The sequence below is a fragment of the Natator depressus genome, chromosome 3, assembly GCF_965152275.1.
Source record: "Natator depressus isolate rNatDep1 chromosome 3, rNatDep2.hap1, whole genome shotgun sequence".
NCBI classification, from domain to species: Eukaryota; Metazoa; Chordata; order Testudines; family Cheloniidae; genus Natator; species Natator depressus.
This window is the reverse complement of record NC_134236.1, coordinates 103,446,537-103,472,709: the sequence shown is the minus strand read 5'-3', so window position 1 is coordinate 103,472,709 and position 26,173 is coordinate 103,446,537. Positions and strand designations below refer to the sequence as shown.

The 26,173-nt window shown below is 40.1% G+C and overlaps 1 protein-coding gene across 1 annotated transcript in view; it reads left to right on the top strand.

Moving 5' to 3' along the window:
* The window catches only part of HBS1L (HBS1 like translational GTPase), a 116,396-nt gene that overhangs the window by 66,996 nt on the left and 23,227 nt on the right, over window positions 1-26,173 (top strand). The window contains exons 5-8 of the mRNA XM_074948461.1: window positions 11,891-11,999; window positions 21,959-22,218; window positions 22,740-22,905; window positions 24,933-25,050. Coding sequence (XP_074804562.1) covers window positions 11,891-11,999; window positions 21,959-22,218; window positions 22,740-22,905; window positions 24,933-25,050 — 653 coding nt within the window. The remainder of the gene's footprint in view (window positions 1-11,890; window positions 12,000-21,958; window positions 22,219-22,739; window positions 22,906-24,932; window positions 25,051-26,173) is intronic.

Sequence of the window (26,173 nt, the reverse complement as noted above, 5' to 3'; positions counted from 1 at the left end):
ATGGCGCGCACATTCCAATTCTGGCACCAGACCACAAAGCCACCGAGTACATTAATCGGAAGGGGTATTTCTCTGTGGTTGTCCAGGTGCTTGTGGATCATCATGGGCGTTTCAGGGACATTAATGCAAGCTGGTCCGGAAAGGTGCATGACGCACGCATCTTTTGGAACACAGGAAGCTGCAAGCAGGGACTTCCTTCCCGGACCAGAAGATCACCGTAGGGGAAGTCGAAATGCCCATTGTGATCCTGTGAGACCCCGCCTACCCCTTAATGCTGTGGCTTATGAAGCCATACATGGGGCACCTTGACAGCAGCAAGCAGCCGTGTGCGTTTGGCCATTTAAAGACCTCCTGGCACTGCCTATATGAGAGGCTGGACAATATTCCCATGCTTATAGCTGCGTGCTGTATGCTCCATAATATTTCTGAAGGGAAGGGTGAAACTTCACTCAGGGCTGGACCACTGAGGCTCAGTGCCTGGAGTCTGAATTTGAAGAGCCAGAGACCAGGGCTATTAGAGGGGCGCAGCACGGGGCCATAAGGATCAGAGATGCCTTGAGGCAACAATTTGAAGCTGAAAGCCACTAATATTTGCTGCTATGCTCGGGAGTGCAGTGCTTGTAATGCTGGGAGGTGATTGTGATTGGCACAGACAATGCACTATGAAGGTTTAAGAAAATTGCCTGTTGCTTTGCAGGGCTCTGTCTGCTTTCAATTAATAGAATAAAGATTGCTTTCAAACCAACACAATTCTTTTATTAAAAAACAACAACCGGAGGAGAGAGACAAACAAAAAAACACATCAGCACTGAAGGGGATGGGAGAAGGGAAGGTCCCAGAAGGTGGTGGGGTCCTGGGATGGTTAAAGATTTGTATATGGCCAGGTATCTCATCATATGTATCCAACCTTCTCCTTTGGCGTACAGTGCAGTGGGTACTGCACTTTAGCAGTGCTAAATTGCAGAGGGATGGGTATTGAGTGCAGTGGTACTGGGAGTCCTCAGTGCTGGCTGTGATGGAGGAGGAGTGGAATACAGTGGGTACAGACTGGTGCCAGGAGGTTGATAAGAGTGTGTTGGCAGTGTCTGGGGGGTTCATGGGAAAAAGTTTTGCGACAATGGCTGCAGGGGAGGGCGGGCGTGGAGCTGCTTGTTTTGCAGTGCCAGTGGTGCCTGGAATGTGTCTGCTTGGTGCTCCGTAATGTTTAAGAACTGCTCCATGGCTTCGTTCTGGCGTGCCACGTTCTCCTTTCAGTCCCTCTTCTCGCTGTCCTACCACTCCTTCAATTCTTGTTTTTTGGCCGCGGAGTGCATCATGACCTCATGCAGAAAGTCCTCCTTAGTTCTTTGTGGCCGCTTTCTAATTCTGCGCAGCCGTTCACCTGGCAATAATGAAGAGGGAGACTGGGCTCCCAAGGTCATATCTGTGAAGCCAAAATGCAACATTTTAGAGAAGCAGTATTGTTTGCAACACAGAGACCACTGATTCAGTGATTTAAAACTCAGCCACTATTCACATACCTGTCACTAACTGGCTGACCCCAGGCAAGCACACATGACCCACAAGACCCCCAGAATGGTGAGTAACCGCAGGGGCAGGGGAAATCAGTGTTCTAGGACCGTACGGGGCACGTGGCTCTTGGGGAGAGCCAGCACTGTAGGTGGGGGGCCTTATAATCATTACTATCCCCACATTTTCCACAGGCTGTGTTCATTATGGAAGATACCTTGCTGGTAAGGGTGAGCAGGGAATCAAGGGAGGGACTTCTCCAAGACTGCGGGTTCTGCCCTGGCCCTTATGCGGCTCGCCTGTGTGCAGCAATGGTCCCGTCCCCCCCAACCCAGTGATGGCAGAGTGCTGTGGGAAAGTTACCCTTAATGGGGCAAGAAACAAAGCAGCTCTGCCAAAGAACCTGTGGCTGTGGATTTCCCAGTATCTTCATGAGAGTTTCCTGTAGATTTCTGAGGCAGATTACTGTGAAGTGAGGGAGTCAATCAACACCCTGTTCTGCCACCCAGACTTGGCATGTGGTGGTACACGCATCACACAAACACAAGCCTTCTTTCTACAACCCTCCTGCCCCCCAAAATTCGCTTCAGCGATTCCCAAAATCAAAGCCACTTACCAGGGGCCTCCTCTCCTGTTTGCGCTTCACGAAATCTGACTGCTGTGACTGGCTAGCATCCTCCGGGATAGAGAAGAGCTCCTGGCTGCATGCATATCTAGCCTCCGAGTCATCCTCTGCCTCTATGTCCCCCTCTCCCTCCACATCCTTGTCCAAGATTTGCTCCTCCTGGCTCGGTTCACTCTCGACTGGCACATGAACCACCAAAGTATCTACAGTGACCTTCGCAATGGAGGTGGAGTCTCCACCAAGTATCGCGTCCAGCTCTTTATAGAACCAGCAGCTCCTTCACTTTGACCCTGCACTGCAGTGTGTCCTGGTCATGGTCCCTTTCTGTCATGCATCGTGAAATTTGTCAGTAGTATCATCATTCCTACGGCTGGAGCACAGCTGGGACTGGACAGCCTCCTCTCCCCAAATGCTGATGAGGTCCTGCAGCTTGGCATTGCTCGAAGTGGGATTGTCTGGTGTGTGGAATAGGCATGGTCACCTGGAAAGATGCACTGAGACCACTGCACGCATCACCAAGCAAACAGGAAGGGGACTTTCAAAATTCCCAAGGAATTTAAGGGGTGGGGCTCACGGTCACCCGAGGGCAGGGCAGTAGAGTTCAAATCGATAACCAGAGAGGCAAAAACAGGCATTGTGGGACATCTCCTGGATGCCAGTTGCAGCGCTGTAATCGACCAGGGTGTCTACACTGGCACCGCTGCGCTGTACCCCCGGTGCAGAAAGCTGTAACGCCGCTCTTTGGGGTGGTGGTTTTATAGCCCTGCAGCTGTGCAGTTTCTGCTCACTAAGTGCCTTGGCAATGTGCACACCTCGGGAGATACAATGCAGAAAGCTGCTTTACTGCGCTGAAACTTGCTAGTGTAGACAGTGCCTTATTGTTCCTAGGGCACTATACCAGGGCAATTCATTCTCCCTGCCTTCCTTTCGGGGGAGTGGATTGATGGGGAACAGGAAAGGAGAAGAGAGAGTTTTGTTTGTATTGAGTTGGGAGACTTTCTTGCTAACATTTTATGTATATATTTTCATTGGTGTCCACAGTGTGTGAGGTATTTTCCAAAAAGACAAGAAGGCACAGTCCTTACCCGAAGTGCTCACAGTCCAGTATTGCTCCATTTATTATATTGTGTTTTTACAAACAACTAAAGTGCATAGAGTGCTTCAGATGTGCCCCTGATCAGTATAAATAATAAAGTAATCTTGGTTTGAAGTTACATCTATTTGTGTGCTACAGTGGTATCTTCCTGCAGTTCCATTTGTGTGTTCGTTGTTTGCTCCGAACCTGCTTCCTGTATTGAGGTGGTATTGCAATGTTAAAAAGTTTATTTTTAATGTAAATGCTGACATGATTGCATTATTTTTACAGTTTGAGAGATAATCAACAGACAACTTTCCTCATCTAATTCTTCATGTCATTCACATTTTGTTCCCACTTCTTTGTCCAACTCTTACAATTTTCTAGATTTAGATCCAACTTACTGCCTAATATTGCACAACAGGAATGCTTTAGGCTTTGGTTTAACTCTCTCTTTCAATCCTGATTTCCTGGTTATATACAGAATCTTCCTAAGGAATCATATTAGCTTAATTGAATAACTTGATGTCTGTTCTACAATATAAAATGTAGTTTTTACTGCATGCAATTTTGAGTGCTTAAACATTACTACCAAAGTGGAAATACACAATTTGAAATGTCAAAAAGACATTGTAATCTTAATGCTCAGGTTTTGAAAAATTTTATCAAACAAGTGAGAAATTAAATTGTTTAATGCGTTTGAAGATATTTGGTTTGCTTTCTCAGAAACAGATGACAGATACATTCAGGGAATTAAAATTACATGGGGACTTGAGGTATTTAGCCCTTGGATCGTTGTCAAAAACATGCTACTTGATGTAGAGACGAGTGAAACTTTTAATGTTAAATCTCATGAATCTTCAGGTTTAGAAATAATTACTGTATACCATTCCAAACACAGGACTTTCAGATTTCAGACGGTATGTAGCCTGTGTCCTTATCCCTACTAGGTTGCGAGATAGATCCAAAAATTACATATTACTGTTCATTATCTTGATTTCTCCACTGGCATTTCAGTTTCTCTCTCCTGTCCTCCCACCCACCCATTTCAGTTTTTATCATTCATTGTGTCAAACAGCTAGATTTAGAAATCAGAGCTGTTTCTGTATACTAACTCAGAGTGTTCCAACTGGTGCAATCAGCTCATGGCCCTCAGAGACTAAGTATGGGCTCCTGAGACCAGAGTGGCTGAACTGGGGGAGCTAAGGGAGACCGAGGTATGCAGACAAGACTTTCAAGGACACTGTACAGTGGTCCCACCCTCATCCTGACAGTATCTGTGCTGTTGAGGAGGCTGAAAGTCTCTGAGAAAGAAAACATCAAATTGGCACAGAGGGAAATGATCCCATAGTTAGAACCTTCCTTGCAGAGGATGTCATGGTATCCTCTCACACTGAGGATATTTCTCCAGCGGAAGGAACCACTGTTGTAGGGAAGAGACAGATATTAGTAATGGGATATTCAGTTATTAGAAATATAGCTGGGTTTGTGATTACTGGGAGAACAGCATGGTGAATTGCCTTCGGGGTACGAAGGTTGCAGACCTCTCAAGACATCTAGATTGACTTATATGCAGTGCTGGGGAGGAGCTGGTGGTCATGGTACATGTAGATACCAATGACATAGGGAAATGTAGGAGAGAGGTCCTGGAGGCTAAATATAGGCTGCTAAGTAAGAGAGTAAAGTCCAGGACCTCCATGGTAGAATTCTCTGAAATGTTTGCAGTTCCACGTGCAGGGCCAGTTAGACAGGCAGAACTGGAGGATCTTGATGCATGGATATGAGAATGGTGTAGAGAGGAGGGATTTAGGTTTGTTAGGAACTGTGGAACCTTTTGGGAAATGAGGAGCTTATACAGGAAAGATAGACTCCACCTAAACCAAAACGGAACCAGATTGTTGTCATGTAAATTTTAGAAGGTAATAGAGTAGTATTTAAACTAAGAGCTGGGGGGAAGCTGAGAGGTGCATAAGTGCCCACAGTTTGGACAGACATATCCCTTAGGGGAGGATTTGTTAAAGGGGATACTCTATATCCTAGTAAAGAGAGATGATGGAAGTTTATAAGTACAGGTAGAAATGGAAAAGAAACAGTTAAACAAAAAAGAGTTCCATTAATTTATATCACATAATGGTAGATAGCTAAATTGTGACAAATTTTGTGAGTGCTTGTATACAAATGCTACAATGCTAAGTAAGATTGGTGATCTTGAGAGCTTTGTAGTAAATGAGGATATTGATGTAATAGGCATCACAGAACTTGGGTGAACAATGATAATCAATGGAATACGGTAATACCAGAGTATAAAATATATAGGAATGACAGAGTAGGTCGCACTGGTGGGGAGTGGCACTATAAGTGAAAGAAAACATAGAGTCAAATATAGTAAAATCTTAAATAAATCAAACTGTACCATAGAATCTCTATGGATAGAAATTCCATGCTTGAATAATGAGTATAGCAGTAGTAATATATTAATGACCACCTAACCAGAATGGTGATTGTGAAATGCTCAGGGAGATTAGAGAGGCTACAATAATAGAAAACCCAGTAATAACAGGAAATTTCAGTTATCCCTGTATTAACTGGGAACATGTCACCTCAGGACGGGATAGAGAGATAAAATGTTTAGACGCTGTTAAAGACTGCTTCTTGTGGGTTCCAGGACTAGCTGCTCCAAGGGGAGAGGCAATTCTTGATTTAGTCCTAAGTGGCGCACAGATTCTGGTCCAAGAGGTGAATATAGCTGAATCACTTGGTAATAGTGACTATAATGTAATTAAATGTAACATCCTTGTACAGGGGAAATGCCAAAGAAGATAACCACAGTAACATTTTACTTCAAAAAGGGGAACAACACAAAAATGAGTAGTTAGTTAAATGGAAATTAATAGGAACAGTCACAAGAGTGAAATGCCTGCAAGCTACATGAATTTTTTTTAAAATACCATAATAGAGGCTCAAAGTGTGTGTGTGTGTCTACACACACACCAAATGTAACAAAAAAAAAAAAGTAAGAGCATGAAAAAATGCTACTGTCTCTAAACAGCAGAGTTAAAGAGGTGGTTAGAGACAAAAAGACATCTTTAAAAAATTGGAAGTCAGATCCTACTGAGGAAAATAGAATGGAACATAAACTCTGGCAAGTCAAGAATAAAAGTATAATTAGGCTGGCCAAAAAAGAATTTGAAGAGTAACTAGTAAAAGACACACAAAGTAATAGCAATTTTTTTAAAAGTTCATCCGAAGCAGAAAGCCTGCAAAACAATCAGTGAGGCTACTGGATGATTGAGATGCTAAAGGAGCACTCAAGAAAGACAAGGCTGTTGTGGAAATGCTAAAAGAATTCTTTAAAATGGTCTTCACTGCAGAGGATGTGAGGGAGATTTCCAGATCTGAGCTATGCTTTCTAAGACCACATCTACACTACAGCCGGGATTGAGGCTCTGAGATCGATCAACCGGCGGTCGATTTAACGGGTCTAGTGAAGACACGCCAAATTAACAGCAGATCATTCTTCAGTCAACCCCTGTATTTGACCCCTGTATTCTACCCCCGATGAGAAGAGTGAGGTAAGTCGACGGGAGAGTTTCTCCTGTTGACCCCCTGTGGTGTAGACCCTGCGGTAACTTGACCTAAGGTCGACTCCAGCTACATTATTCACGTAGCTGAAGTTGCATTGCGTAGGTTGACTTACCGTGGTAGTGTAGACATAGCCTAAGTGACAGATCAGTAGAGGAGGTTTTGGAACAAATTGGTAAATTAAACAGTAAGAAGTCACCAGGACCAGATGGTATTCACCCAAGAGTTCTGAAGGAACTGAGATATGAAATTGCAGTACGACTAACTCTGGTATATAATCTATTGTTTAATCAGCCTCTGTACCAGATGACTGGAGGATAGCTAATGTAACACCTATTTTTATAAAATGGCTCCATCGGTAATACTGGCAATTGCAGCCCAGTAAGCCTAATGTCAGTACCAGGGAAACTGATAATTCTGTTCTTTACTATAATTGCAAACAGAGACACAGATGAACATGATATGATGGGGAAGAGTCAAAGGAAATTATGTCTCACCAATCTATTAGAATTCTTTGAGGGAATCAACAAACGTGGACAAGGGTGATCCAGTGGATATACTGTACTTGGACTTTCAGAAAGCCTTTGACAAGGTTCCTCACCAAAGGCTCTTAAGCAAAGTAAGCCTGTCATGGGAAAAGAGAGAAGATCCTCTCATGGATCAGTAACTGGTTAAAAGAAAGAAAACAAAGGGTAGAAATAAAAGGTCAGTTTTCACAGTGGAGAGAGGTAAATAACGGAGTCCCTTGAGGATTTGTGCTGGGACTAGTGTAGTTAAAAAATTTTTTATAAATGATCTGGAAACGGGTAAACAGTGAGGTGGCAAAGTTTGCAGACAATAAAAATGACTCAGTATAGTTAAGTCCAAAGTGGACTGCAAAGAATTACAGGGGGATCTCACAAAACTGGTGGCTGGGGAACAAAATGACAGATGAAATTCACTGTTGATAAATGCACAGTAATTTACATAATTCCAACTATACATACAAAATGTAATCTAAATGAGCTGTTAGCACTCAAGAAAAAGATCTTGGAGTCGTTGTGGACAGTTCTCTGAAAAGATCAGCTCAATGTGTAACGGAGTCAAAAAAAGCTAATAGAATGTTAGGAACCATTAGTAAAGGGGTAGATAGATCATAAGGGGAACACAGAATGCCAGTATATAAATCCATGGTACTCCCACAACTTCAGTACTGTGTGCAATTCTGGTCACCCCATCTGAAAAAAAGGTATGCTAGAACTGGAAAAAGTACAGAAAGGGCAACAGAAATGGTTAGGGGTTTGTAACCACTTCCACAAGAGGAGAGATTAAAAAGACTGGAATGGTTCATCTTAGAAAAGAGACAACAACGGGGATATGATAGAGATCTATAAAATCATGAATGTTGTGGAGAAAGTGAATAAGGAAGTGTTATTTATTCCTTCAGTGAACACAAGAACCAGGAATCACCCAATGAAGTTAATAACTCAACAATTTTAAAGCAAACATAAGGAAATACTTCCTTCATACAGTGCACAGTCAACTGTGGAACTGGTTGCCAGGGGATGTTGTGAAGGCCCAAAGTATAACTGGGTTCAAAACAAGAATTAGGTAAGTTCATACCATAGGTTGATCAATGGCCATTAGAATCATAGAATATCAGGGTTGGAAGGGACCTCAGGAGGTCATCTAGTCCAACCCCCTGCTCAAAGCAGGGCTGATCCCCAATTGAATTATCCCAGCCAGGGCTTCGTCAAGCCTGACCTTAAAAACTTCTAAGGAAGGAGATTCCACCACCTCCCTAGGTAACGCATTCCAGTGTTTCACCACCCTCCTAGTGAAAAAGTTTTTCCTAATATCCAACCTAAATCTCCCCCACTGTAACTTGAGACCATTACTCCTCATTCTGTCATCTGCTACCACTGAGAACAGTCTAGAGCCATCCTCTTTGGAACCCCCTTTCAGGTAGTTGAAAGCAGCTATCAAATCCCCACTCATTCCTCCATAGACTAAACATCTCCAGTTCCCTCAGCCTCTCCTCATAAGTCATGTGTTCCAGTCCCCTAATCATTTTTGTTGCCCTCCGCTGGACTCTTTCCCATTTTTCCACATCCTTCTTGTAGTGTGGGGCCCAAAACTGGACACAGTACTCCAGATGAGGCCTCACCAGTGTCGAATAGAGGGGAACGATCATGTCCCTCGATCTGCTGGCAGTGCCCCTACTTATACATCCCAAAATGCCATTGGCCTTCTCGGCAACAAGGGCACACTGTTGACTCATATCCAGCTTCTCGTCCACTGTAACCCCTAGGTCCTTTTCTGCAGAACTGCTGCCTAGCCATTCGGTCCCTAGTCTGTAGCGGTGCATGGGGTTCTTCCGTCCTAAGTGCAGGACTCTGCACTTGTCCTTGTTGAACCTCATCAGATTTCTTTTGGCCCAATCCTCTAATTTGTCTAGGTCCCTCTGTATCCTATCCCTACCCTCCAGCATATCTACCTCTCCTCCCAGTTTAGTGTCATCTGCAGACTTGCTGAGGGTGCAATCCACACCATCCTCCAGATCATTTATGAAGATATTGAACAAAACCGGCCTGAGGACCGACCCTTGGGGCACTCCACTTGATACCGGCTCCCAACTAGACATGGAGCCATTGATCAATACCTGTTGAGCCCGACAATCTAGCCAGCTTTCTATCCACCTTATAGTCCATTCATCCAGCCCATACTACTTTAACTTGCTGGCAAGAATACTGTGGGAGCCCGTGTCTAAAGCTTTGCTAAAGTCAAGGAACAACACGTCCACCGTTTTCCCCTCATCCACAGAGCCAGTTATCTCGTCATAGAAGGCAATTAGATTAGTCAGGCATGACTTGCCCTTGGTGAATCCATGCTGACTGTTCCTGATCACTTTCCTCTCCTCTAAGTGCTTCAGAATTGATTCCTTGAGGACCTGCTCCGTGATTTTTCCAGGGACTGAGGTGAGGCTGACTGGCCTGTAGTTCCCAGGATCCTCCTCCTTCCCTTTTTTAAAGATGGGCACTACATTAGCCTTTTTCCAGTCGTCCGGGACTTCCCCCGATTGCCATGAGTTTTCAAAGATAATGGCCAAGATGATCAGGGACACAACCCCATGCTCTGGGTGTCCCTAAACCTCTGACTGCCAGAAGCTGGGACTGGATGACAGGTGATGGATCACTCAATAAATTGCCCTGTTCTGTGCATTCCTCTGAAGCATCTGGCACTGGCCACTGGCGGAAGACAGGATACTGGGCTAGATGGACCATTGATCTGATCCACTATGGCCATTCTTATGTTAAAACTTTTCTCTGGGGGGGCTGGATACTAGTTTTCTGTGAGCTACAAAAAGAAATGTAATTACAGATTCTAAAATCAGATTTTTTTTTAGGATTTAAGTTTTAGTTTTTAAGGCATTAATGGGGTAAGAAGTAATAAAATTAAATTAAATAAGCATTTTGAGATATGGCTGCTAGAGAGATGTCAGTGGGAAGAGAAAAGCAAAATGATGTAATTTTTCAGGTTGAATAGCTCTCAGTTTAGGTAGTCTTTAGTTGACCTGTGTAAGTGCTTTAAAACCAAACAAATACTTTGTTTTCAACCAGTGGTCTATGAGCCATGCAACATGAGAAGTTTTCAATCCCCACCATTTATTTTAGACAGTTGTGTAATTTATGCATTACTAGCTGCATCGTATTTGTGTATGATCCATAAACTTAATAGCATCTCATGCATATGTCATAAGTAACTCTGAGTTTTTCGTGTCTATCACTCCTTTATTTTCTTGCGTTTTATTTTATTTTATCTCTTATTTACAACTCCTCTGGATGTGTGTGTGCTTGATCAAAACCAATTATTATTTTTCATATTTGAATAAAGTTTTTTAAATCTAAAAATTTGCAGTTTTTCTCAGTGTGTATATATATATATACACATATAAAAAAATCCTTGTATTAATATACTTAGCTCTTGTAAGCACATTTCACCCATAGATCTCCAAATGCTTTACAAATAAAAGTGAACATCATTATCCCCATTTTAAAGGTGGGGAAAATTGAGCAAAGAGAGATGAAGATAAACTCATTATCTCATAAACTCATTATTTAATATTGTGACCAGTTGTGGGATCTTAAAAAAAAAAATAAAAAAAATGCACATGCTCTTTTGGCTTGCTCTCTATTAAAGAACTGTCTGTGGTATTCTGTTTCCTCACCTGAAACATAACTTTAAGAGCTTTGACCACAATTATATATAACCTGTATAGCAATTTGATTGTGTGGTTTTGAAGATATAGCTGTCGTGCTTAAAATACAATAAAAATTAACCATTGAGTGGTAGGATCAAACGACTTTTAACCCATCTTACTATAGTCAGGCAGAACAATTTAAATACTTATTCATCAAGAAAGAATTGTTCATTTGGTGTTGAAAATTAGAATTACTGGTTTATTGGATAATATGACTGCATCTCAGAGCCATGACTTAAGAAGCAGGTTGCTGGGATTGTGAGATTCTTCTCTTTCAGAGGTCAATGACCCTTTTGCACAGCCTTCAAAGGAATTTGATTGAAAATTTGTTAGGTTTTGCAAGACCACTGGAATACCAGTTCACATATTTCAAAGTAAAACCGTATTATATGCTTGGTTTGGTTTGTTTAGTTTTAAATAGTAGTAAAAATATGTGACCTGAAACTCTCTCATTTAAGATACATACATTCAACAAGAACAAATCAACTCCACTCTGCTAGCCAGTGAATCAAGTACAGAACTTTTTTTCATTCTCATTGTCTGTGGGAAGATACCCTCGAACTTCTGCAAAAACTCTATAAAATAAATTATGTAACTTTTGAATGACACTGTCTGCATCTAAATCAGTGGAGAAACAATAGAGCCTTTCACTGGAAATACATTTGTTTATGTCGTCCCATGGGTAATTACATTGTAGATACACAATGAAAATGTTTGTATTTTACTTTAAGTGTGAAATTCACACTTTCTGGGCTGCCAGAAAATGGATTACATTAGGAGTTTAATATGCAAAATCTTCTATTATTCCATCAATGTTAGTTCCAATTTTAAGTTCACACTTTAATTTTTCTGCTGCTAGGAAAACCAAGAGATTCCCGGTCAACCAGAATCGATTCTAAAATTGTGCCGAAAGTTACCAAAATGACTGTGTCTGGAAAGAAACAAGCTATGGGATTTGAAGTTCCAAGGTAAACCAAGCTTTATACCTCAAGATACTTTAACAGTTCTTCTTTCAGACTGGTGCACCTGTAGCAAGTTTACTTCTTTTTTATATATTTTTACAGAGTTTTTAGTGTACATTCTGCAAAACTAACCATCTTGGCTTCTTGTTTGACTCATAATTACTTTCAGAAGAAGGCATCTCACGTTGTGAGTTTAACAAATCCTTTCACTATGAATAGTGCAGAGATATCAACTAGTCAGATTATTTAAACATCCGCTTCATAGAATGCTAACGCTTATCTTTCTGGAGGCTAGTTTATTTAAAAATAATTTTTCTAAATGGAATTATGAGACAAGTCACTAAAAACTATAATTGGTTATTCATTGAAAGGAAATAGCTTAAACAATGAGAACATAATTTATGGAGAAAATAATCACTTCAGGCTAATTGCCCTCCATTGCACATGCAACTTCCATTGCCTTAAGTGGAAGGCCTATACACATGATATTAGAAGGCAGAATTTGGCCATTTTTGTGCTTTCTTTAAAATAATACGATGATTGAGCAAAATTAGGAGGGTCAGATTAAATTACGAGTTGTTGAGTAGTAGTCTTTCCTTTCACAGATTAAAGACCAAACAGATTAAAGAAAACAGTTCTGAAAATAATTTGAGTTCAGAGAGATGAATCTTTAATAGTGAGCGACTAGTAGCTAAGTGTCATACATTGCAACAGTAGAATCTCCTATTCCTTTTTTTATGTATTTAAAAAAGAAAGTTAGTGGAAGATGTAGTTTTAGAAATATATCAGGAATAAAGGGAGAGTGAAGTTGAGCTATGAGAGCATTGTGTGGGATGTCAGCTTTCTTCCATAGTAAAACTCATTCATTTGATAGGAAAAATTTAGCAGCATGTTAAATGTCTGAATCACAAAAAGGACATCACAAGCACCAGCAGAAAAAACTGCCCTGCACGGCTCATCAGTGTGTACAACTCTGCTCTGGAGTGATCATTTTAGAAATGAGAGAGTGTTCATGTGCATTCTGTGTTCTGCCTCTGCTAAGACTGCCAAGAAAGTTGGCAATTCTGTCTGTTACAGGATTTTCTATATTGTCCATCAGCCGTGCTATCTAAGGGCAATTAATTCCAATTGTGGTAGTGGTTTTGTAATATGGTGTCAACTCATGGGGCACTGCACTGAGACTATAATTTCACACAGGCCGCTGAATATTCATCAGGTGGCAATAACTACTTTTAGCTACTTACCTGGAGCAAATTATAATATGTGAGTTGGAAGTTGAATCTAACATGTAACTCCTTGAGTCTTTCAAAATCCTGCCACTACTGCTGGGGAATCTGTGAAATAGAGTTAAGACATGACCAGTGACACACGTCTATTCATAGTAACCAGTGACTCTGGATGAAATCTTTTCCCTATTGAAATCAGTGGCAAAACTCTCATTGACTTCAGTACGGACAGAAGATCACCCTCCCTCTCTAGTGTTTCCTATGGCACCTTTTATAGTCTGTGGTTCTGCATGGGAAGTGGTAAAACTCGTTGCTCTGAGTAAAAGTTTCTAAAAAAGAAAGAGAAAAAGTAGATGGAAGTGATAAAGCTTTCCATCCTTCAACAGTCCTATAAGGATTGTAGGAATAATTTTGTTTTTTAAGTGACCAACAAAAATCACAATTAAAAATATTCTTCATATTAAAAAAAAGCAGTTTGGAGCTGACCATGCATGTACCGTTGGTTGAACAACAGCCACACTTTGAGTTCTTGGGGCAACAGGGAGGTAAACTCTGGAAGACTACTCCCATATCCAGAGGCTAAAGTAAATTCAGGATAGGCAGCTGGTGGTCCATTTCCTTCTTGAAATCATCAGTAGTTTTGGCAGGGTTGTCACTATCCCTTTCTCTTCTCTAGTGACCCTAAACTGGAACTGTATATGCCTCCCTTTTAGTGGTGGTGCTGTTTTGTATGCTAGCAGTCTTCAACTCTGAAGTAGCTGCTTGTCATCCAGCTGAGTTTGAATGCTCTGTATTCTGAGAGAGGTTTAATTTCTCATGCAGTACTTCCTTTAAAAATAGTTGGGAACATTATAGAAGTGATGCACTAATTAGGATGGGGGAAGGCTTTGTTCTGTGCAAAAAGCTACCATTATTTGAATGGAGCCTGCCTTCTTAATGGTGCTTTACTCTAGTGGAGTCATGGAAAGGTCATTATTGATTATGTAAGATGTGAGATCTGAAGAGAGTCCTGCTAGACGGCCAGAGAAGCATCCTGGCAAACAAGGAGCACTTTTTGGAGGGTTAGTTGATCAGATTTGTGTTTTACATGCATAGTCAGGTTGGAGAAGGCCGTACAATGGACAGTTTAGTCTGTAGGAAGCCTAGTGGCGGTGCCTGTAGCTAGACCCAGAGTCGTTAGCCAAAATATGAGTGTTGCTTTACAAGCTTATCACTCCTTTGCAGCTGTTACACATGTAGTTCTGAACTTGAAACAAACAAAAAAGCCAACACTGAGTCTCTGTACTACAGTGTTTTCTTTTACACTAGTATGATCTGGAATACTGAAAGCATAATAGTATGTTGTTTAGGATCGGGGGAATTGCAAAGTTTATTAATACCTATGAAAGATTCTTTATTAGCTTTCCTTGGTCACTCTTGATGTTAAGGTTCCATTTATAAATGGCTTACAAAGGTTTAAAAAATAGATTTTTTTTTTATAAGTGCACTACAGAGATTAGTATGTGCTTATAGCCATTAATGCACTTCACTGGTACAGAAGGTTATAAGGAATCTGTTGGACTCCATAACAATCAATTAAGCATTTATTAAAATATTTTATAAATACTTTATCCCTTATAAACTCTGTAAATGGAACCTTAATATAAAGTGTGATCTTTTCTTCTTTAAAGAAGCTTATTAAAACAGATGGATGGTTACTGGCAGTTGTGAATTTCTTATAGAGTTCTGGTTGCCTTTCTTGGTGTTGGTGGATATTTTACAGGGATTATCCTGGAAAAATGTGGTTTGTTCATTTCTGACAAACTGCTTCTCTGCTCCACTAACTAAAGAAAATATTACCATTTTCTGTCTGTGCCTGAATTCATGAAAGAAACCAAAGCAAATGTAAGCAAATGAGGATTATTTCAGCCATGCTGACCAAATGTGTGTAACTATGATTTGGAATGGGCAAACCAATTTGGAGTTAGTTTCCCAAAGAGAGCTTGCTGTACAAAAGAGGTTTAGTATCCCTGGTGACTGGAAGATTACAAAGAATATTTAACTGAAATTCACATAATTAAACCGTAACAGAAGAAATTGCACATTTTATAATGCATTCACACAATTAAACCAAACAGATGGAACTGCACATTTTCTGTTGCATTTTACTTAATTTGCAGTATTGAGACAGACAGACATTCTAACACATCAGTCTCTAAAAGTACATAGATCACAAAGTGGTGTGTGCATGTATTATTTGAGAACACTCAACTGCGTAAGCACTTTGAGAATTCTTCTAGGATAGAGGTTGTTGAAGCTTCTTTTCCTTCCATAAATTAATGAAAGAGTTTCATCCTACTGTGTTTTGAACTGCTTCACTTTTTCATAGTTTTTTTTGCTTTTTGCCTGTTTGAGGGAAGTTTGATGATCAATTTAAATACAGCTTCCGGTTTTTCAACTGAGGCTCCATGAGTATTTGGTACTATGATTCATCATCTTGATGCTTCTATTCACATCATGGTGTTGCATCAGTGATAGTAATGTCTCGTGTTGTGGCAATATTGTCATGTGTTTGATAAAATGTCATTGTGGTGCTTCCTCTTCTAGCAGTGACATCATAGTACCTGAAATAAGGTTTTGGGTCAAGTTGAGAACTTGGATTTGATTAACTGAGCCCCTCACTCTATTTCCCAAGCGCCTCAATTTTCCCTGTCCCATTTATAAGCAGGTCCCCCAACCTATTTGCCTGACCCTCCACTTTGCAAAGCCCATTTTCTCCTTCCTCCCATCTTCAATTGCACCATCACACTCCCTTCTGCTTCTCCAATCCTGATCCTTGAATTCCCAAATCTCCCCTCCCCTTATTACTCTTAAGTTTATACTCAAACCAAAATATAAGTATACAAATGAATACATTTAATAATCTTAAGATTGTGATTTTACTTACTTTTTCTTTCCTTTTCTCGTTTCTTTATTCCTTTTCTACCTTACATCAGCTACTCAGCGTAATTTTTCTCCATTCCATTTTTCTTCTATAGTTTCTCTTCCTTTTACCCTCATCCCCTTTTTCCTCACCTCCTTTCCTTTCTTCCCTATTGTGCTTTCATCTCCCTTTGCAACCAGCACACCTAGTGTGTCACTCTTCAAGAGTCTCCAAACCCTCCTTTATAAAATCTTTCCCTCCTCGTGTTTCCCAAGTCCCCTTCCCAGTTCCCATCATGCAGCTCTCACAGAAGTGAAATGAGGAAAGGTTTTGTTTAAGTGTCCACTGTTTCAAATCTGCATTACCAGGGAAGGACACTCTGGGGACTCAGGCAAGGCTCCTTGCCGCATGGCAGCAGTGTTGTACCAATAAATTAAAAACCAGCAGGATCTTATTAAAGGGAAAAAGGCAAAATACCACATTTATTGTGAATACAGAAAGAATCATAGTAAGCAGTTAGTTACAGCTATAACATTCCATTCAATCTCATATTTATTCACACAGTCATTCATTCATACACACACACACACACACAGGTTCTGCAAAGTTGTTATCATAGTTACCAGCCTTAGAGTTGCTCATGCCAAGCCACTGGCCAGGTGGCCTGGACATGAGGAGGGAGCAGGGCCTTGTCAGATGCTCATCTGATGCTCCTGGAAGTTGGTTTGCAGAATCAGACCCCAAAGTTCTCACTTTTTAAGAGTCTATTTTTATAGGAATTTCTTCCTATGCCAGTCTATGGGAATTGCTTCATCATGCTGTTGCTGAATCAATCAGCAGATAGCACATTCCTGACGGCTCCGTGCTGCTAGATGTTATCTTGTTCTTTGGTTCTCCCATTCTTGAGGCTGTTGGGTGGATTCCAGTCTGCCCTCCGGGGTCCTCTGGTTATTTCCACTTGACGCCTTCTTCAGCCGATGGACACTGGATTCTTAGGCTGGCACCTCCCTGATCATTCAGTTCTTATCCACACCAAGCATCCATCCACATCCATCCTCTATCTCTATTTTAATCACAGTTGTTAATACAACAAAAGGGCGGGGAGTCTCTGGGTGCTGTTTCTGTTGTTAGAGTATTGCTTTGAGTCTCTGTGAATTGCTTTGAGAACAGATTCTGTCTTAGAATGTACTAACACAATTAGCAGCTTGCAAGTTTCACACATAGAGGGAGAGAAACAGTACCAAAACCCAAGAGACCTCTTAATTAGTAATACCCTGGAATTTAAACTATGGGGAATCAAACTCATTTGTGATTTTAATACAGAACTTCTTTAATATGATCCAACAGCAGGACTTCTTTTCTGGGAGAACTTCCAACAGTAAGCTTTTTTTTCCCCACTAATTTGGAAGGGAGGAGTGACTCCCCACCCTGGAGTTGACATTCTGTTTTTAATTTCTTCAGTCCCATGGAGAGTGAACTATAGGTAAGGGTACTTATGTGACATAGCTAATGACTAAGTGGGGGGAAGTGGTAGCCAGCCATTAGGGGCCTCATTGAAAAGGTTCATAGTATTGCTGGAGGAGGATGGATAGTTGAGGCTGTGCACATAGGCTTCCAGTGATGAGATTTATGACTTCTATAAATTGATGGTCTCTTTGACTGTGCATTTTGAGATCCCTAAAGACTGCTGTACTTGCAATTGCACCCAGAACTCTGAAGAAAGAAAATCCCCTAGCATATAAAGCTTTACATTTTCTAAGTAATTATCAAAGACTAATTTTCTGAGAAAATTCTAATTATTACACAGCCATAAAAGATTACTGCTAAGAAATTGAGACTTTCATAAATATAGTTAAGCCAATAAAAAAGTTATAACCTGTGATTAACTTTTGAATCTGTTGTTCAGTGCTCTTGGTTTTTTGTCTTTGCCTTGGTATTTGGGTAGCCTTAGTATAAATATCTCTAGAACAGTGCTTGAAAAGCTGCAGAAAAACTTCTGAATTCTGCTTTTGGGGTTGCATTAATTGCAGTTTCATATAGTTTCTTCTCTTTTAACCTTTGTTTTTAATTAGCATGAGAAGTCATGTAGACAGTGAAAGGGGAGGTAGTGGGTTGCCATCTACAAAGTCAAGTTTGACCTCTTTTCTTATGCAAGAACTTCTCTCTAGATCTTTAAATGTCATAAGGAGACCAATATAAAGTATATCTGTTCTTTTGAATATGTGCAAGTATTACACTTTAGTCTGAAAGCATTGGGTGTGAAAATTACGAAGTATAAGTACCTAAAAAAAAGTCTCAGAGAAAAGGCTGGAAGAGCCTCTTAATCTTGATGGGAAAAGCCTCATACAAGTAAAGTATGTATACATATTTAAGTCCGAAATAATGCATGACTTCTGTCAAAACTGATTTGGCCTACTTTATAACTTCTGATGTTTAAAATCTACTGTTCAGGTAGTGGGAAAAGCTCTCTCACTACAGTTCTCTGTGCATGTGTATTTGGAGCAAAAACTAATTATATATTTTGTTTTATGAAATAAATGTCTAAACAGACAGGAATTGGGGAATGTGATTTTGAATGAAATGAACGTAATACTGGTTTGTTTCCAGAACAGGCATTCAGTTTAAACCTGACATACTATTTGTTTAAGTAATTTAAAAAAAATGAAGGACTTTGGTATACAATGCAGAATAGGTGCTGATTTGAAATATTGTCTAGTAAAAGCAAGCATGGATGAGCGATGTTATATTTTTCTGTAGATTAGTTCAGATGCTGTCATTTTTTCCCCCTTAACTACTTTTAAATATGAATGTTTTAATGATCCATTTCTTTCAGATCTTTAGCACAGGAAGTGAAGAATAGCTTCTTCAGTTTAAATTACAAGGGGAATTTATTTTGTTTGAATGTAACCAAAACAAAAGTGCTCACACACACCTAAATGGGGTGCCATGGGGACAGGGTCTTTAATGACCATCAAAAGTCATGGCCTTGGCTTTAGATCTCATCAGGAAGATGGCATCTCCAGCAGCACGTTGTCCTGATACAGTATGGGACCATTTCGTTTAGTTCTGAATTTGAGGAAAGAGTGTGACCTATGAAATCACCAATGCCACTTCCTGTATCACATGTGGTAGACTTCCTTTGCAGGTGTGCAACGTGGGTCCTCACCAGGCTTAATTTTTTTTAGTTAGAAACCTTACTAGATCATAAGCTATTCTGTCTCTGACACTACAATTATAAGAGTTAGAAAATCTGGGTTAAATTGTTCCCTACAATTTGTGTCATGGAAAATAGCCCAAAGTAGTGGTTTTCAACCCTTTTTCATTTGTGGACTCTTAAAAAATTTCAAATGGATGTATGGACCCCTTCGGAAATCTTAGACATAATCTATGGACCTTCTGGGGTCCACGTATCACAGCTTGAAAACCATTGGCCTAAAGTAAGAAAGAGATTCCTAAGAGGGTTGAAAACTGGCAGAAAATGAGTCAGCTACACTGTTGGATGCCATCATGTGATAAAAGGATGAAGCGGAACACCATGCTGATCGCAAAATTCTGATGTATATGGAAAAGTAGTTTTGGTTATGAAAGCTGAAGGGGAGGAAACAGAAAAATATACTCTTACAGGTAAATGGAAAGTGAATCATGAAAACTCACTCTGACGCAACTTGAGACTGCATTAGCTTCCATTGGTAGGCCTTCTTGGGACAAAAGTGATGAATAAAATTATCTGCCTACAGAAAAGCCAACGGCAAAAGGGTATTGGGGTTTGGAGGGAGAGGGGGGGACACAGATATGATTATTGCAGTAACATCCTTCCATTCCCTATAAATATTTTTTTAAAGTGAAGTGTGGTTATGTGGCACTGCCTGGAGCACTTTCCAATGGCAAGCTGGTGCAGAACATGTACACCTGCCTCAGTTTCCCCTTGAAATCCACCCATGAAAAGTAATATTTTATCTTAGTGGCAGTTTTGTAACCTTTTATTAATTTAAAAGGATGCAGTCCACAAATCTTCTCAAAAACAATTCTTCTAAAAATCCTAAAGTAAAACAAGTGTTTACTATGCAGAAGCTCTTCAATCCCATTCAAAGGTCACTGTTCCCAGATCACCTATCCGAGAGTCATTATTCACTTGATCACAGTTCCTTTTAGCCTCTGTGTCAAGGCTGGATTCTCTAGGCCACCTACCTGAGATTTCCAAGACCTGCTTCTCGCCCACATTTTCTCCCATAGCCCCATGTCATGTATCCCACAACAGAACTCCCTGCAGTGTTCCACTGACCAGACCTCTCTGCCTGTGAGTCCTACCCCTGCTCCTTGGATCTATCCTTCAGTATCAACCCTCTTGTACTGGGCTCAGCTTCTCTTAACCAGGCTGGTTCTTATCCCTCTTTATAGGGACTGATCTACAAGGGGTTCCCCAGCTCTGGCCAGTCCTCACCATCAACCTTTTGCTCTTCCCAGTCGCTTACTATACCAGCTCTCTTCTGCTGCTGCTGCTGCTGCTGCTGCTGCTGGGTCTCTTCCTCAGGCAGCTCTCACCTGTCCTCCTCCTGACTCTGTCAGCTCTCTGTGTCCTCTTTTAAGCCCAGTTGGGGGTCAGCTGAGAAGTCACAGGCGCATTGGCTTTTTCCCTCTTAAAGGGCCAGTGTCACCCTCTGATGTGCAGTATTTTGCAGTAGTTGTTCAAAACAGTGCAGTCTCGGTAGTTTGATGTATTTGGGCCATTACACTATAATACTGTAGTATTGTTTAATGATGTCTTTCATATCTTGCTGTGTGCACTTATGCCTTACCATTGATCCCATCCTAGTTCACCAGGCAGCTTACATGCACAGAGACTGAATGAGTAGAGTTTTCTGAAGCTCTGGGTATAAGCCAGAATGGGAAATTTTTCGGTCTTCAGTTTTTGTTTACTGTGTTTGGCTTTTCTGTGGTGGACATCACCATAAGTATCTGAGCAACTCTAATTAATGAATTTATCCTTATGACACCTCTGTGCATTTGGGATTGTTAGCCTTATTTTACAGATGGGGAACTGAGTCAGAAAGAGAAAGGAAATGCTGTAACCAGGGTCACACAGAAGATCTGTGGTAGAGTTGGGAAGACAGCTCTTCCCGCAGATGTACTGAATCCAAGGCCATCGCCTTAATCATAAGACCATCCTTCTTCCTTTTTTTTTTTTTTTTTAATTAAACCTACCTTCCCCAACACAACTCTCCATAAACATGGCAACCATGCTGACTTTTGGGAAGGCATTGGAGAACTCCTAGCACTCGAGTGGTTTAGCCTGCATGCATGCAACAAAGTGGGTGCATTATCAGCCCAAGTATTAGCAACACTCAGGCTTTAACCTGTACCCGAGGACTAGTCAGCTAAGCTGTTTGTAAAACACCCACCACAGTTGGGTGAGAGGTTCTTGTGTATGGACAGGAGCCAGGTTAGGAACAACCTCCAGGTAAGAGTCCAAGTTAACTCTGCAGCAAAGACAACCCCTCATTAGTTGCTTCTCATGACTGTCTCTTCCCTCCCCATCAAAAGAAGTGGCCATGAGGAAGGGTTTTTTTTTGTCTTATCTGAATTTCAAATAGTACATGGGATGTTTTCTTCTTTTGCTTTTGTTCAGGCTGCTTTTCAGGCAGAATATTCAGAGCCTGTATCTGTCATTTGTGTTCCGTTGTTTATCTCTTCCATTTTAATAGTCTCTAACTACTTATCAGAGATTCTTAATTTGAAGGGTTGGACTGTACGTAAAGAGACACTACCTTTGTTCTCTGAAGCTGTAGGGCTTCAGTGACATTCCCTATAAATCTTTGTTTTCTCTTTGCTTTCCCTAGTGTGATTGCTGAAGAGAATGGTCATAGTGCTAATGCACCTCAAAAAAGACCATCATCTGAAGATTCCAGTGTCACTTCTGGAATAGTTGAGTTGGTCTCTAAATCAGCTCTTCCATCCCAAACAATTCAGATTCCAGAAGAGCAGAGTACAGTACCTACTCCAGTGAAAAAGTCCAGCAAGACAAGACAACAAATAGATGTGAAAGCAGAGCTGGAGAAGAGGCAAGAAGGAAAACAGCTGCTGAATTTAGTGGTCATAGGTAATACCCTTTTTTCTTTATTTTAATTCCAAATTGAATACATTTTGGGCCAGAAATGTGTGCTTGTTGAGTCTGGGAGTGATGCAGAAGCAAGACACTCCTCCGTTTAGGAAAGGAAACATCTCAGATTGCACTAAAAACCTATCTGCTTTACCCTCCTCTGTGGAGGGAGCCACTGCATGGATTAAAGTAGTAACTAGGCCTTCTGCCTATCCCTCATCCTCATCTTGTCAAAATAAAAAATACTTCAAAGTTGACTTATTTTTTTAGCATTATTCTTTTTAACATGAGTTTGGCAGAACAGAGGTCATTGTCAAACTTCACCTATTTCTTCTCTCTAGAAACCCCCCCCCCCCCCCCACTATGTATGATTATCAGACTCTGTGAATTGCATGAGCATGAAACAAAACTTCAGGGTATTAGATTCCCATATCTGCCAGTGTGTTTCTTTTCCAGCTGTATTATGAAGTCTAAAATGTGTAAATTAGTAATAGTAGTCTAATGGTTACTTCCCTTCTTAGGACATGTTGATGCAGGTAAAAGTACTCTAATGGGTCATTTACTCTACCTTCTGGGCAACGTGAACAAACGAACTATGCACAAATACGAGCAGGAATCCAAAAAGGCTGGCAAAGCTTCATTTGCTTATGCATGGGTCTTGGATGAAACTGGGGAAGAAAGAGAAAGGTAGGCAAGTTATCTTCTAGTGTGAACTAATGTTCTCTCTGATTGTAACATGTTACAAAATGTCATTCTACTAATTAGCTATGTGCTACCTATATTAAATGTTTTAAGAGTAAAATGTTTGGTAGGAAATATTTCATCCTCTTTGTGTACATAGATATACACCATTTTGAAAGAAAAGTCAGTGTCTTATCTTGGTTGTGGAAATGGAATGGCATTGAGAAGTTGGGTTTTTTTTTGTTAAAATCCTCAGTATGAGGACCTGATAGAATTTGTTTTATCAAGGCACCAGCATAGGTGAGGAGTTTAAGGAAGGTGAAATTTTTGGTCTAATATATCTGACTCGTTAAATTAATATTAGAACTATTTTTGAAAAGTCCCTGCCAGTAACATTACATTGAAATAAAATGTGTAAATATTTTTTCTGTGTAATGCATTTTAAATTGTATTACAGTGAGGAAATACATGAGGAGGAAGTGATGTGGATAATTAAAAAAAAATTCATAAAATGGCTTTTTAAAACTATAGAAATTGGATCTGTGGACAGTGACCTTCTGTGTTCAGAAAAACATGAACTAAACTGTAGAATTAATATCTTACCACAGTTTTTGTGGTATTCACCAGTATCTTTGGTTTCATTTAAAACCACAGAGAGAAATTTGTTTATCTAATGTAATTGTATTTTTATGTCATGCTCATCACCCATGGTATCATTTTATTCAAGCTCCTCTGGTTGCATAGATAACCTTGAAAATGTAAACTGATGCAGAGGAATAGAGAGTGGGGTGGGCTGCAGAGCGTCTAGCTTTTTAAAAAATAAGAGAAATGAACTTGTGCAGTTCATACCTATAACTAAACTTCTGCATATGCCAGTCTTCCCGTACATATGTTCAGTACAAGCTTGTGTGCGAAAAGGCCAAAAAAACCCACTCCACCAAAAATCAGTGTTGCAGACAAAAATGTGAAAAATGTTTTTGTCTCAAAGTTTAAACAGAATTTGGCCATCTGTTAATAAAATATTTCTAAATGTTGCCTTCAAACGAAAGTGTTCTTAAACATCAGGACATACATAGTGGAAACAATGTCTTTTCACCTTTATTTTGGTAAATAAAAGATTTATTCCATGTTTTAAGGGAAACTTAGAGAATTTCCACCCTCAAAACAGGCTAAGAACTTCTTGAATGATTTTTCCCTCATCCTTCTCCGCTCTCAAGCCTATATTTTAAAACTAAAATATTCTGAAGCTCTCCTCAAATATTTAGATAGTTCTTTGCTGTCATTTGGTGTCATGAGTAAAAAATGGATGGGCCAAGGCAATTTCCCCCGGGTGCTATTTAGTCAAATTTAGAATTGAGTCCAGAACTATTCTGCCCTTTCTGAATGATAACAGGCATATGTGAATGGGGGGGACATTTATGAAAATATAATCTTATTCCTGTAGTTGTATACGCAGAAATTTTTTCTTGGTTGTGCTCTTGCTGCTGTTGATGCCTATTTTTGCAGGGGTGGAGAACTTCAAAATACTGACTTACAAAATATGACAGCTGCTTTGCGCTTTAGTAGTTAATTCTGAACTTTGCTACTTGTTCTTTGATTTGAGGCATAATCCATTATTGTATACAACTGTCATATTGGTCAGCTTCTAGGACTTCAACTGTTTGCCTGTTCTCTTCCTATCTGCATTTTTTGACTGACTATACATCTCTCCTGCCTGGCATAGCAGAATTAGATTTGAATATCTTTATACATAGCAAAGCAGCATATAAAGGGGAAGGAGTGTAAAACTTCTCTCAGCAACACATGCTTTCTTAACTTCTTTAAGATGAAATTCCAATGCAGATGGATAGTTTCTCCAATGAAAGGGAAAGTCAGTGTCACAAATAGACTTATTAAATCGGCCAAAATTTAGTTCTGGTTAAATCAAAAGGCAGCCACAGTGTTCTGGTTTGTTAAGTCTACTATTTAATAACTTTGTGTGGTGAACTTTGGAAGCAGTTGCAATGGTGTATTACATGTTTGTTTTATTTAAGGGGAGTAACAATGGATGTGGGTATGACCAAATTTGAGACAAAGACTAAAGTTATTACATTGATGGATGCTCCAGGCCATAAAGATTTCATCCCAAATATGATCACAGGAGCTGCACAGGTAGAGAACATTTCTTAACTGCACCTATCAAATATAATGTGATGTTTTATAATTTAGTATTCTACTTTATTTAAATCTAACCTTTGTAAACCAAAAAAAAAAAAAAAAAAAAGTGGAATCTTTAACAGAGTTTCTATATACTGCATATTATTGTTAATAAATCTTATTCTGTTCTGTTCAAAATATCCTAAATGTAAATTTATTCTGTGCTTCCTAACCTGTAGAAAAAATATGGGGAAAAATAAGTCTTTATTTTTATGTCTTAATCTTTTTCTAAACTGAAAGCTGACATTCTTTTCTGGAAATTTTAAAGGCAGTATTTTAGGTTAGTCAACTATATTGAGGTAAAAGGTTTTCACATTCCTTAACGAACTACTTTGAATACTTTATTGCACTAGGATAACTCCAAGAACAGTTTAGCTTTAAATATTCAAACTTGAGATGTATGTACTGCTCAACAGGTAGTGCTGAAAAAGTTTTGTAGGGTAAAGTGTTGTAAGAAGCTTTGAGTGAAAACAGGAGATAACATACTATGTGGGTGTACAGGTGAAGACATTCAGGAGACTGAAGCTGGTGCAGATTGTATTGGCTAGCTTACTGGGCAGGCCATCTTGCTGGAAGCACATGACACTAATGCTCTGGGATTTGCATTTGCTGTCTGTTGGTCTCCGGGTGAAGTTTCAGATGTTGGTAGTTACATGTTAAAGCCCTGAATGGCTGGGACCTGCCTGCCAGAGAGATCACCACTTGACATACTGCCACAGTTGCAGTCTTGCAGAGGTGCTTGAGCTGGATTTCCCCTGTTATGAAATGAAGGGGACTGCCAGCAGGGTAGTCTCTGTGGGAGTCCTGGGACTCTGGAACTTGCTTTGCAATGTGGTCTTGAAATAGCCTGAATTCAGTGACCTACCAGGCATGCTTCAAAAGCTACCATCAATTTAATAGGGTTTTCTGAAGAGGATTTGAGGGTATGTTCTCAGAATGATGAGGAATGGAAGGAAGCTTTTCTTGCTGGCTGTCTGGGCTGAATTAAATTTGTTCCTTCGTGAAAGTTTGGTTTTTCAGTGTTGCTGGGTGTGTTTATGTTGTAAGATTGAGAGTAATGGCAGCTACAGCTTTGTAT